General features: G+C 53.9%; 1 protein-coding gene across 1 annotated transcript; it reads right to left on the bottom strand.

Annotated features, from left to right (window-relative positions):
• Positions 1-494: 494 nt before the first annotated feature.
• MAP2K2 (mitogen-activated protein kinase kinase 2) lies at positions 495-13,406 on the bottom strand. The gene is made up of 11 exons (XM_064469654.1): positions 13,252-13,406; positions 11,616-11,826; positions 10,043-10,189; positions 9,304-9,381; positions 8,809-8,860; positions 8,593-8,717; positions 6,666-6,879; positions 5,722-5,786; positions 4,807-4,868; positions 4,088-4,133; positions 495-2,647 (listed from the first exon to the last, which is right to left on the bottom strand). Exons 1-11 carry the CDS (start codon positions 13,335-13,337, stop codon positions 2,537-2,539), a joined length of 1,197 nt encoding a protein of 398 aa, XP_064325724.1. The 5' UTR covers positions 13,338-13,406; the 3' UTR covers positions 495-2,536.
• Positions 13,407-13,753: the final 347 nt, after the last annotated feature.

Raw genomic sequence — 13,753 nt, 5'->3', positions numbered from 1 at the left:
GGATGCCACAGGGGGACACAGAACCAAGACGGGTGCCCAGCATTGCCTCCCCAGAGCCCAGGTAGTGCTAACATCACAGGAACTCTGCAAAATAACATTATTTTTCAATTCTGGGCCTGATTTAGATTTTTGCCAGCGCTGCCCCAGGCTGGCAGAGCCCAGCTTCACCTCTCCCTGCTCCTTTTCACCCCAAATATTTAAGAGCCACAAATATTTGACCCCAAATATTTCAGAGCCAATCCCAGCTTCCCTGGGGTAGGATTTAGAGCAGCCCACCATCCTCAAGACCCCGCATCTGGAGCCACCTCATGCCAAGACAATTCCATTATCGTCTGCTTCCTCTGGAGGCAGCCGATGGGCACCCCGGCAAGAGCCACCGGCGCATCCCAGCACATCTGTGTCACCAAGCGTGGTCAGCGACATCGCTCCTGGCCAGGGAGGAGCCGCTGGGGTTCCAGCCTCACAGGGGTTAAAGCCACTAAAGAGAAAAAAGGGTCTGTAAACATAAAGTGCCATTTATTCCCCCCCATGATGAAAATAGAGGTTTAAAAAAAAATTGGAACGATAAAACACTCGATACGCTTTCGCCTCCTCTTCCTCCAAACCCCAGCACCCAAAACCAACTGAAAATATCCTAAATCTTTACGAACTGTCCCCGTTTCCCACCTCCCACTTAAGTTAAGAGGCAAAAACCCTAACGATGAGCACCCCCGCAGCTCCAGGGTGCCTTGCCCAGGCACAAGCTGAGCCAGCAAGCGTAGGACCCACCCCCCACCCCCCCCCACCCCCCCCCAAATTGGGGGCCTCCCCGCCCCGGGTTTGCCATGGGGGGACTCAACTGCCCCTGGTGCTTGCCCCAAGCAGGAGCAGCACCTTCACCCTTTGCTGGGGAAGGGGAAAGAGAAGGGTACAAGGGGTTTGGGGTAACTAAGCTGAGGTGCTTGCTTTTGGGGGGCTGCCATGGTGGGACCTGAGCACAGGCAGACGGGGTGTCACCTGCCAGCCCAATGGAGGAAAAAAAAACCAAACTAAAAACACCCACGCACAACAACAGCCCAAAAAGAAGAAAAAACACACCCCAAAAAAATCCCACCGAACTTCCAAATATCATCTCCTCATGGGGGGCTTGGGGATCACAGAGCCCCACGTCAGGGGAGCAGGGGAACACATCACCTAAAAATATACCCATGTGGTGGAAAGTGGGGAGCTGCCACCCCCACAGCGCAGCCAGTGCCGGCAGGGATGGATCTGGCCACTCCATGGGGGCTCAGCCCTCACAGCCATGGGGCCGCAGCCACTGTGGGCCCCGGGGGTTTGGCAAGGTCCTTCCCGGGGAGGGGGGAACGTGACAGGGAGGTGTTGTGCAGGGAGGGACCATCAGCCACAGTCGGGTGGCCTTGAGACAACGTAGGTCTCACTGAGGGGGTCCATCCCCTCCCTGCAGTGCCCAGCCTAGGCACCCCACACCTCCCAGCTGAGGGGGGGCTCCAGGGGGCTCCCATGGGGAGCCCTGAGGCTCTGCTACAGCCACGATGGCTGAAGCCACTTGTGGGATGAGTGAGAGGCAGCTGGAGGGGGAAACCTGGAGCCTGGAAGGGTTTCACCCTCCCCAGGGTCAAGAGAGACCCCGCTCCCAGGTTAGCCCAGCTCTGCCCTGGCCACAGTGGACAACCTGCCTCCCGCCTCTCTGCGCTGGAAGGAGCCAGGAAAGGAAAGCCCGTGCTCTCCCCTTGCCTCAGCACCTAAAGGTGCGAGCCACAGCTTGCCACAGAGCCACGGTCCCAGGGGAGACAGTTGTGCCCCCACCAGATTCCTTCCTGTTGCAAGCCGAGAGCTCGACCTGTGCTCAGCAGATCAAGACCCTTCACTACATATCCAGTGCATGACAAGAACAGGCTTTAAAACAACAGTTTCAAGAGAAAAACAAAGAAAACACAAATCTCTTCTCCTCCACCCACAGATGGGTGCTGCTACACTCTTCTCCAGCTCAGCCATAAATCACCCCGCAAGACCTCCTGCCCACTGCAGAGGGCACCTACCTCATCCCTGGCCACCCCGGGCAGGACAGGGACACCCTTTTGGGCCACCCTAGACAGGGTTTTCTCCATTCCTAGCCCCACAGATTTCTCCACCCCAGAGCCCACGTGAAAACCAGGGAGGAGGTGAGGCACCCGCTGCACGGTCCCTCATCCCCATCCCCTGCCACCATCTCACACACATGCAAGCATGCACACACACACAATTATTTTTTTTTTTAACCCAAGTGAACACTTTCCAAAAAAAAGAGAAAAATTAACATAAGCAGCACCACATTTCCCAAGTGTCAGGAGCTCCAGAGCTGGAGCAGAGGCCTGGAACACCCTCACATCAAGAGAAACCAACCCCACTTTGGCTGGGGGTCGGCCAATAAAGACGCTTCTGAGGGGACAGCGAGAAGGGGTCAGGGAGGAAGAAGGAAGGCAGTTCTGTCATTTACTGAAGGAGAGGAAATGGTGACAGAGGCAGATGTACTGACACCAGGCGGTCAGCTCGGCCCTCACATGGCAGCACGGGTGGGTGTGCTGGGCTGGTTCAACCGCAGCGTTTTGCACAGCCAGCCGGCAAAATCCACCTCCTCCACTTCAGAGCGTTTGATGAAGGTGTGACTCTGAAAGCAAAGGGAAACAGGGTTAGGAGCGTTGCCAGCTGCTCCCTGGCTCCCATAACCCAGCCCCTAGACCCCGGTGAGGCAAGAAGAGCCTGGTGAGACAGCTCAGGCTGCTCTCAGGCAGTGAAAGCAGATTTTTGAGAAAATATTTGTTCCTCACAGCCCTGTGGCTGGGATTTTAATCTGTGCTGGCCACCTAAATGACACACAGGCACAGGAGCAAGGAAGATTTAAAGGAGAGCAGAGCCTGCACGGCCCCTGCCTGTGAGCAGACCAAAAAGCTGCTCTCTACATGCAGGCAGAGCAAGGTGCTGTAGCTCCCGCACTCCCCCAGTCCTCTCTTGCCTGTGGACAGCAAACCCTGCTCCCCTGGGGGCAGAAGGTAACGGAGAAGCACAGGTGGTACAGGACAACATGGCAACAAGGGGACATGGGGCCACAAGGACAGAGGCCACTGCCTTTGCAAGGGCTGCATAGGGGCAGCCAGACATAGCTCAGGGGCTCAGCACAATGCAAAGGAGGAAAGTAGAGGTCAATGTGGTTAAACTGGGCTCATGGAATGGCTTGGGTTGGAAGGGGCCTTAAAGATCATCTAGTTCCAACCCCCTGCAGTGAGCAGGGACACCTTCCACTAAGACCAGGTTGCTCAAAGCTCCATATCCAACCTGACCTTGAACACTGCCAGGGAAGGGACATCCACAGCTTCTCTGGGCAACCTGTTCCAGCGTCTCACCACCCTCACAGTAAGGAATTTCTTCTTAATATCTAATCTAAATCAACCCTCTTTCAGTTTAAAACAGTTACCCCATATTCTATGATGACACTCCCCGATAAAAGAGCCCCTCCCCATCTTTCCTGTAGGCCCCCCTCGAAGTAGTGCTGTAAGGTCTCCCTGGAGCCCTCTGTTCTCTAGGCTAAACAATCCCAACTCTCTCACCCTGCCCTCACCAGGGAGGTGCTCCAGCCCCTGATCATCTTCGAGGCTTGAGCAGGTCCACAGCTTTCCTGTGCCGAGGAGCCCAGAGCAGCACTCCACGTGGGGTCTCACCAGAGCAGAGGAGGAGAAACCCCTCCCTTGCCCTGCTGGCCACGCTGCTTTTGATGCAGCCCAGGATTATGGCTGGCTTTATGGGCTGCGAGCACACATTGCTGGCTCATATTCAGCCCATATATTCACGTGCCCAGCTCTGGAAGCAAAGGTCTGTCCCAGGCACCTCCGCAGACACGGGACAGCAGGGTGGTGCCCATCCCAGGCTGCACATAGGCTAGATACCATCACTGCCTTGATTCAAAGGTGAATCACTCCCTCTCCCAGGCTCATCTTAAGCTCAGCCTGGGAGTTTCCAGCCTTTTGAGCAAGAGAGGCACAGAGGAATGGGGCAGCAGTTTGCAGATCTGGTGCCACCCCACTGCAGAAAGAAAATTGCTCTCCCCACATACCATCAGCATCTTCAGATCTGCCCGTTCTGCTGGATTTTTAATTAAGCTGAAATGAGAAGAACAAAAGAGCAAAACCAGAGACGTTTCTTGTGGGAAACTGGTTATCTGGCTGGAGGTCTCCAGCTTCACCGAAAGCCACTTGGCCTCCTGGCTGCTTTCCCCAGGAGCCCAGCAGCACAGAAACGGCTCAGAAAGCATCTCCAACAGCCCAGCTCCTAGGGAGAGCTGCAGGATCCATCTCTTCTAGACCACATGGATGAAATGCACCCTGCAAACGGGGAAAAGGACCTAACACTGGGCAGGGATGAGAGATTTTTGTAACGTCCAGTCTTGTGATTTAGTGGGAGCTGCGGCAGCACCTTCAGGCATCCCCTCACCACACCAGAAGGTCTGGAAGTCGATGGTGGATGCCTGGTGCTTGCAAGGCTGTGGGGTGACTCACAGCCCCAGCAATCTGCTCCACCATCCCCCTGCCAGGCTCATAATTAGAAGGCACTGGGATACTGCAAAGCACCACAAGTTAACTGCTTTTATTTCAACCCTTCCCAAGGCAGGAGTTCCCAGCACAATGTGGGACCACACTGCAGCCAGGGAGAGATCACCTACAGAGCACAGAGAATATTGCATTATGCTCAACGTTTTGGGTGGAGCAGCAGCCTGCAGAGCTGTCAGGGAGTACATACAGGCCTCCACCTCCAGCCCTAAGATGAAATCCTTACCATTTATTTACAAACTCCTGGAAATCTTGCGTGAAAACCCCATTCGGCAGCTTGGGAGGTGGCTGCAGAGAAAAGGAGAAGGGTTTTCTGCATCACTGCATGTTAATGGGTTAAAAAGCAGAGTCCTTAACAAGCTGTACTCTACAGCTATCCTGCCTCAAAGCTGCCCTTTACAACCAGGGAACTGCTCCCTGCCACTTCTTACCCTGGCAGCACGTGGCTGTGCTGACAGCAAACTGCTGCCCCAGCACCACAGGCAGCTAGGGGGACTCCACACTGAATCGCTGCCAAAGCTGGGAAACCAAAATTGCAGTGCCACAATTCTGGATCCAACCTTGCAAATCCCAGCTCTGGCAACACCTACGGTGGATGAAGCCATTCCAGAAACGATAATCGGGGGTCAACTCCTACCACCTTGAAAGGGGAAGCTACTCTTCCCACTTGCTGGTGGGATGGACTCTATCTTGCAAGTCTGGAAGGACATTTCAGCCTGGGATTTTAGCACCAGTCACCTTCAACGGGCTTCATCTGAGAAAACGTGCGCGACCTCAGCATCTGCGCAGAGGGAGCATTCATCCTTTGCTGATCTGGGGAGGAGCACGTTTGAAACAGCTGGTTGCAGAAGGAGCAGGTCATTAGAGCCAAGAGCTCCCCTCACTGCTCTCCTCTTTCAGGGTATTATGAACTTCCCCCTGCAGAGCCTTATTCCAAAACCAGAGATACTTTTGCAATACAAAGAGATGGGAAGAAGGAACAGGGAGGAAGGAAAGGACATCACTGCAGCAGAGGGGGTCTCTGGCAAAAAAGCCCCTGTTCAGGCAAAGGTTTCAGAGCCCACCCTGACACAGCAGAGTGGACGCGACACTGCGGTCCCTCAGGGAAGCCCAGCAGATGCAACAGTAAAGAAACACCCACCTCATTAACTATATAATCCAGCAGTTCAAAGATGGCCATCGCAGGACGGCTGTCCATCCCATGGCCTGAGTGATTAAGATGACAAAACACAGTGGTGAGAGGCTGTTGAGGGACAGCAAGGAACCTCATTTCATGCGAAAAGCATGTGTGCTGTGGGACTTTTGCTGGGAGAGGCAGAGGCAACCCACTTGGGAACTGACTCGCAGTTAAAAAACTAACAAAGAGAAAAACAAAACACGTTCTGAAATTTTTGATTTCTTTCACCATGCCTATAGTCCAGATTTCCTACCTCGAAGCATTTGGACAGTACCAGACCATCTGCTGTGGCAGGCTGGCAGTGCTTCTAGAGCCTTCTGCTTCCAAGCAAGTGGAGCCTCCTTCAAACACCCATGCCAGTTTGGTACTTCCACAAGAGCTCCCAGAAAAGCTGTTCCCAAAAAGCTGCCCCCAGCTTGAAAAGAACCCATTGGCAGCATGGGCAGAGCCTGAGGAGCAACATGGGCTGTGACAGTGACCCTCAAAGCATCTCCTCCAAGGAGCCCACATCCCAACAACCCGTACCACCCCCAGCACAGGGTGCATTGCTGCATGGCTTGAGCCTTCTCATGGGACACAGCAGGGTCTAAAGGCAGATAAACTGAGCTTTTCAAAATCTTAATAGACCCTGGTTGGCATCCTGAGAGCAATCTCCTCCCCTCCCCGTGCAAGACTAGACTTCCGCCTGCACTCGTTAGGAATTATAAACCTCCACGGTAGTGTGGGTTCTGCTGGAGCATTGACACTGATCCATCTGCTCTGTGGAGAGGAGCCTCCCTAGAGACATTCACCTCCCCACCACAACCTCATCCAAAACAGCCTTTGGCTAACCCAGCCACACCAAACAAAACCCAAACCCTTCTCCCCCACATCTGTGTGTTGTTTCCAATGCATACGACAGCCCCTACCACTGATGGGGCGTCCTGGGGGCCTGGCCCACGGCGAGATGCTGTGAGACTCTCCCTCTGCCCTGTCCACCACAGGACGGCCAAATATTGCTTCCAGTTCCTTGGAGTCTGGCGGGGGGATTGGGTACCTTCCAATAGACAGCTCCACTAACGACAGACCCATGCTCCAGATGTCGGACTGGACAGAGTAGTGGGTGCCCTGCAACCGCTCAGGCTGGAAGGAGAGACCCACAGAAACCACATTGACACAGACTATCAATATGCAAAGTCATAAATACCACACGCTGAAATTAAATAGGTGAGGCTCGATATCCTGATGGCCTCTCCCTCTCAGGACTCCACCACTCCAGGGAAAGGACTGTCCCAAAGGGTTCATGTGCAAAGGGGATGCAAAAGGAGGATCAGGTGCAAACATAAAGCACCCATATGTATCTAATCAACAACTACAGTTGAGCAGCATTTACAGCTGCATATACAGAGGAGCCCAGAGTATGCTGTAGGAATCTATTTCTGTGCGCTGAGATCTAGTGAACTCAATTTATTAATGATTTTTTTTTCCCCTGCTCATACCCATTAATACCCAAGAAGAATTTGAGGAGCAGAAATTCCACTGTAGGCTTTACCATTGAAAGAAAAATAAAAATTAAAAATAAAATCAATGCAAGTCATCCATACTGGCAGCTCTGAGTCAGCTGTGCAGACCCAGTGGCTGAGTACAAAGAAGATGATATTTTTAAATAGCCACTAACTATAACTGTACTGGAATAACCATTCCCAAAATATGAGAGCAGCTCAGGCCTAAGCACAGAAGTGTAGTCTGATGGCTTCTCTAATAACCCACCACAAGTTCCCAGCCACAGTCACACACAGTGTGGTGAGAAGGCCCCCACCTACCCTCTGCCTTTCAGCCAGCAGGACCTGGGGACCCAGAGCCAGCCAGGAAGGAGTTTCATTGTTACGAGCACTCTATTATCTGCAGTTGAGCTAACCCTGATTATGATTCTCATTTAAAAGAGAGGCACAATCAACTCTTCCTGCAGTTCACTCTCTCTGGCTGACTCCAGTTTGGCTTTAATCTCCCATTAGCCAGTACCAAAACCCAGCTGCACTAAACTGGGTTTACCCCCATTTTGCCAACAAGTGCACATGCCCAAAGCAGCAGAGGCACCTGTACCACCACCTGCATCCCCTCCACTCTTGGGTTTTTTGGACAGAGCTTTGCATACAGGAAGAGATATGTCACACTCTGCAACTGCCTGAGAGGGGCTGTAGTGAGGTAGGGGTTGGTCTCTTCTGCCAAGTCACTAGTGATGGAATGAGAGGAAACGGCCTCAAGCTGCATCAGGGGAGGTTTAGATTGGATATTAGGGAAAATGTCTTCACTGCAAGAGCGGTCAGGCATTGGAAGAGGCTGCCCAGAGAGGTGGGGGAGTCACCATCCCTGGCAGGGTTCAAACAACATGTAGACATGGCACTTCAGGGCATGGTTTAGGAGGCCTGAGGGTGTTGGGGTGAGTGCTGGACTTGATCCTAGAGGTCTTTTCCAACCTTCATGATTCTATTCTATGTTTTTGAACCCAGAAACTCTCACCAAAATAAAATATGCAAGTATTTCTAGGATCCAAGATGTCTTTCCCTGCAAGTGTCTGCGCTTCCACGTGTACCACTGCTAGCTGGGCACAGGTTGGAACTGACAGGACACCGGCTCCTCAAGAGGATGCAGAAATGTCTGCTTCTCCAGCACAGGACAGTGCCTCCAAGCACTGGACTCACCCCAATGTGAGCCAGAAATGGGGCAGTCCAGATGAGGATGCAAATGGAGCAAAACCATGAGCAAATCGGACACTACACACTGATTCTGTAAGAGCAGAGTTGAACCCAAATTGTAAAAAAAGAAAAACCCAGACAAAAGTTGAAAGGAGCTTACAGACATGTAGGACCGAGTTCCCACAAAAGAGTTTGCCATGGAGTCAATGAGTTGACCGCTGACCCCAAAATCACACAGCTTAATCTCTCCTCGAGAATTAACCAGGATGTTAGAAGGCTTCACATCTGACAACAGCAAGAGAAGAGTGTAAACACAACTAGGTAAAATACAGGGCTCTTGTACTGCAGACAGCTATTTTTAGGTTCTTCCTCTCACCTCTGTGCATGATTTGGTGCTTCTCTCTCAGATACACCAAGCCTCTCAGAACCTAGAAGGAAACCAAATACAGGATGAGATCAGAGCTAGGACAGGAAGTGCTTTCCCTTCAGCAGGACACGTTGCATAAACACCAGGTGCCACTGCACTGCAGCTTGGCAAGGAAAGCCACCCTGTAGAGTCTCCAAGTCTCAGGGTTTGCTATTTACCACCAAGTCAATCACAGGTCTCAGGTTAACCACCCGAGAAAGCTTCTCCCAAGTCTTCTCCAGGAGAAGACGACACCAGCCAGTGCAACACAAGGGGTCAAAGATAGGGATAGCAGCTGGGAGTATGCTTTCCCCCTCCCCTCTCGCACACACCACTGCCTCTTGCCCTAGGTCAAGACAGGAAAGCACGTACGGGAAAACCAGGAAAGCTTCCTAAGGCAAAACAAGTGTTATTCCCAAACCCAGCAAAGCCTTTCTGGAAGCCTGAAGAGCCACCGTAACTCACCGCTATACTGACTTTCCCCAAGATCTCCTCGGGAATTCTTTTGGCTTCTTTCAACACTTGATCCAAAGAGCCACCATCCTAAAATAAAGATCATCAAAATGACCAACATGCCAATCCCTGGCAGGAAAACAGAGCAGCTGGCTGCAGAGGTAAGCATGCCCAGGGAGGGCAGGTGGTATAAGCAGTACACAGCATCCCAGTTCAGCTGTCTGCAACGACTCTGCACTGAACACGCTCCTTTTACAGAAAACAACAAACAAATGATATCTGGTGATCAGAGCTCAAGCTTCTGCTGAAAACTATTTATTTTAATGCTATCTTCTATGAGCTCTACTTCTTGCTATTAGTTCTTAGCTTCCTTGCTATCAGTGGTAAATGCAAAGATGATGCTGTCAGTGCTGATCCGGAGGAGCGACAACACTATTCTCCACCAGAGACAACAGAAAACACGCAGTGCTTCACGGCAGGCTCTGTAGGGTAGTGGGTTTACAACATTTCCGTTTGGCCAGCCCCAAAACCTCTGCTTCCGCTTTCCAAAAAGTCGATCTCTGTCATTTCAATGCCTAAGCAGGAGCGTGCAGCTCCTACCAGGAGCACAGTGGCCTTGCTGCAACCAGAGCCAGGAGCCATCACAGCCGCCAGCACCCTAACCCATTTCACCTGCGATTTCAAGCCTCAGGGAGATGCAATTCCAAACAGTCCGGGAGCAGCAGTTTGCAGAGGAGGAATGGGCACTCACCATGTGCTCCATGCAGATGGAGATCTCTCCATCGCTGTAGAAGGCGCCATAGAAACCCACGATATACGGGGAGTTACATTCATGCAGCACCTGCAGCTCTCGGATAATCTGATTCCTGATGGCCGGTTTGATTTCTAAATGAATCAGCTGCCAAGAAAGAAAAAATATTCAAGGTGTAACTTTGAATAAACACTCATGGGAACCATGTGAGCAAGTCCCGAGTGCTGGAAAGAAACAAAGTCTTCAAGGGAAGCTCTGCTTTGGCAAAGACTTTTTGCCATTTGCAGACTAACATTAAGTATAAAGGGAGAGGTCAAGTCCTGTGCAGCCTGCCTGCGACCGAAGCAACTGCCAGCCATGTAACATGAAGATCGCACAGGATACAGAATGGAAAGACAAGTTAGAAGTTTGGTGCAGATCTGACTCAGCAGACAGGAACATTTTCACAAGTTCTGTAGGTGTTGTAAGAAGAGGTGCTCTGATATCAAGGAAACCACAGAAAGTAAAAAAAAAAAGTGAAGATTATGTACGTGAAAGAGCAGTTGCTTTATTCCTTGGGCTCCACGTAGAGTCAGTTAACACAGCTGTGGGTAGGGAAGCCAGAGGCTAGAAGGTACAATAGCAGGTCAGAAACAAGAACTGCTGGTACTGTAAGATCTAGGACACCCAACCCAGGGATGTCTGTCCTTCCCACAGACCTACAAAGGCCGGTCTCTGCAGGTAGGACAGCAGTGCTGCATTTTGTCCTTGCTTCAGCTTCTGAACATGGAGCTCCCAACAACCTCAAAACCACCCAGTGCTCCCAAATCAAACACCCTGGAAGACCCTGAGAGCTCAGCTCCGAGTGAAGCCACCTCGAGGAGATTTGCTCAAGGAGACCCACTAAACCACCCCAACAGCAGGTGAGACCAGAGGCTTTCAAGGAAGCTGTCCTACAGATGCGCTGTTGCACTGTTCTCACCAAGCACTGCCTTTTCTAATAGGCAGACAAAGCACCTCCTAGCTTTGTTATAGGGCACCACAGTAAGAGATATCACAGATAAGCCCAGATCTGAGACACATCGCTGTTACAGCTGCTTGGGACTACCTTGGGGATCATTGAGTGGGTGGTGAGGGGCGAGGCACATGTGCATCAAACCCTTGTCTATGCAGGAACAGCCACCCATCCCTCCACCTGCCATTTCCAGTCCTCGTTAGCCACAGCCTAAGATCCTCAAGAGATCTGCTCCTATCCAGTTTAGCCAAGTTCATTAAAAACAGCTTCACTGGAAAAAAGAATCAACTTATGTTTTCACACAAGGTGCTCCCAAACCCCAGGGACCTGCCGCAGAGAGCGCAGCCTCTCCCAGGGGGCTCAGAGACAGGCAGAGCAGCCAGGTTGCTCACAGAGACAAAGCAAGAGAGGTTCCACCTAAAACCTAGCTGAGGGCAGCTGGGACCATGGTCCCGACCCAGGCGAGGTGGTTAGAGTGCAGATGGGTCCATACAGAGCAAAGCCAGCTCTCCCAGGACCAGGGCAAGCACCAGATGCTCCAGCACAGTGCCACAGCCCACTCCTCCTGCCCCCAATTACCTTCCGTGCCATAATGAGCCCTGAGGGTTTGTGCTGCACTTTGGTGACCACACCGCCATTGCCAGCCCCCAATTCGGAGATCCTCTCAAAGTCGTCATCCTTCAGCTCACCCACTTTGGCTTTCTGCGTGAGGAAAGCTTCCAGGCGCTTCTTCTGCTGCTCATCCAGTTCTAGTTCCTCAAGCTTTTTCTGAAGGTCTACCAGGTTTGCCCTGGAGAGGGGAGGAGGAAGAGAAAGGTGGGACAGTCAGGAGATTGTGAGGGCAGCACCAGAGGAAGATGTTTGGATTTTTTTAGGGAAGCAGAAGAAAATAACAGAAAACTATTGTCTGACACATACTCAGCCCCAATATAGCAGCAAGACTAAAGCAAAGCTCTTGAGAGAGGCAGGACTCGGCTCCGGTGCTGACAGGGTCACACGGACAGCGAGACCCATGGTGCAATATCCACCCAACACGCACATCTCCTCTGGAGAGGAGCTTGAGTGCAGTCAGCTGTTTTGGGAAAGCCAAGGAGTGGGGAAAATCCTCCAACTCTTAAAGGGGCAGCACAACTCAGCCCGGAGAGAACAGCAGCACCAGCAACCTCTCCTGACACAGGAAGCCAAGCTCAGGTTTTGCTGTGAAACACAAGAAGGACTTTCCAGGGTGTCCAGCAACCCCCTGCTCTGTTACACTCCCCCCCCCCGCACCCCCCAAACCCACCACTCCCAAGCACAAAGGGGTGTCTGTGCTCCCCCAGCACCTGCTGCCGAGCCCCCATTGCCCGTGCAGGCTCCAGCTGCTCTCTCCATTTGCTGCCCACCCCCTTATCCCCCCCTCCCAGGGCCCCCACACGATGCTCTGCCTCCCCTAGCACTGCCCACACACACACCCCTTCAGCCCACACATCCTGCCCACCCAGCCCTGATTACTACCCCAAATCCTCCCCTCAAGCCTAGGGTCGCGAGCCCAGCCCCAACCTGTGTGTCCAGGCCTGGTCCCCAAGCCTCAGCTGCCCCCAGCCTCTTCTGTCCTCCTCAGCAACCCCAGGATCAGAGCAGCCTCCACCTCGGCCCCATTGCATCCCCCCCCTGCCCAGGCCCACCCAGCCCCTGCCCAGCTCCTCCAACCCCCAACCTGACACCCCCTCCCCAGCTCAGGCTCCCCAACCCCTTACTCACCCCAGACATCCCTAGGCTGGGCCCATCCAGACCCGGTCTGTCCCGGCTCCCCTAAGCCTACTCTAGCCTCCCAAGCCTACCCTAACCCCCCAGGCCTGTCCCGGCTCCCCTAAGCTTACCCTAGCCCCCCAGGCCTGTCCTAGCTCCCTTAAGCCTAGCCTAGCCCCCCCCCAGCCTGTCCCAGCTCCCCTAGGCCCGTCCCGGCTCCCCTAGCTCCCCCCCCCCGTCCTGTCCCAGCTTCCGTAAGCTTACCCTAGTCCCCTCCCCGGCTTGTCCCAGCTTCCCTAAGCCTAGCCTAACGCCCCAGGCCTGTCCCAGCTCCCCTAAGCCTGTCCTGGTCCCCCAGGCCTGTCCCGGCTTCCCCAGGCCCGGTGCCCACCAAGTCCCGACCCCCCAGGCCCAGCCTACCCCAGCCCCCCCCGCCCCAGGTCCCCCCGGGCGCGGCGCAGGCTGGGCGGGCCCCGCCACCACTCACTCGGCAGAGCCGTCGGGGCTCGGCCCCTCGGCAGCGCTGGGGGTGATGTTGAGGGCCGGCAGCACCGGCTTCCTCTTGGCCGGCATGGCCGGGCCGGGCCGCGCCTGCGGGGCCTAGCGGGGGCGCGGCCGCGCGGCGCTGGGGCGTGCGGGGGCGGGGCCAAGGGCCGGGGTGGGGCCTAGCGGGGGCCAGGCCGCATTCCGGGGAGACGCGCTGGGGGGCGGGACCAGGAGGGACGGGGCCAGAAGGGGGCGGGGCCTGCGAGCGTCAGGGCCGCGGATCTCGCGAGAGGTCGCTGAGGGGAAGCGGGGTAGCCATGGTTGAGGGCGCTGGGCAGGCGAGCGCTAATTTTCTTATCAGTAATTAATTAGCGGGAGTTTCCCCAGCCCCTGTCTGCTCCCTACCCACCCGCCTGACCCCAGGCAGCAGGCCCAGGGGACATTGGAGGGCCCTAATGAAGCCGGGCAATTAACCCCCGAAGGCGGGCAATTAATTAGCATCC

The sequence above is a fragment of the Phalacrocorax carbo genome, chromosome 19 (genome assembly GCF_963921805.1).
Source record: "Phalacrocorax carbo chromosome 19, bPhaCar2.1, whole genome shotgun sequence".
NCBI lineage: Eukaryota > Metazoa > Chordata > Aves > Suliformes > Phalacrocoracidae > Phalacrocorax > Phalacrocorax carbo.
This window is presented reverse-complemented; position numbering and strand designations above follow the sequence as displayed.

Excerpts from the sequence above, each read along its gene's own strand:
- MAP2K2 (XM_064469654.1), bottom strand. The coding sequence starts at position 13,337 with ATGCCGGCCAAGAGGAAGCCGGTGCTGCCGGCCCTCAACATCACCCCC. Across the intron at positions 11,827-13,251 it reads AGCCCCGACGGCTCTGCCGA|GGCAAACCTGGTAGACCTTC; the intron begins GTGAGTGGTGGC and ends TCCCCTCTCCAG. Across the intron at positions 4,869-5,721 it reads TGGATTATATAGTTAATGAG|CCACCTCCCAAGCTGCCGAA; the intron begins GTGGGTGTTTCT and ends TTTTCTCTGCAG.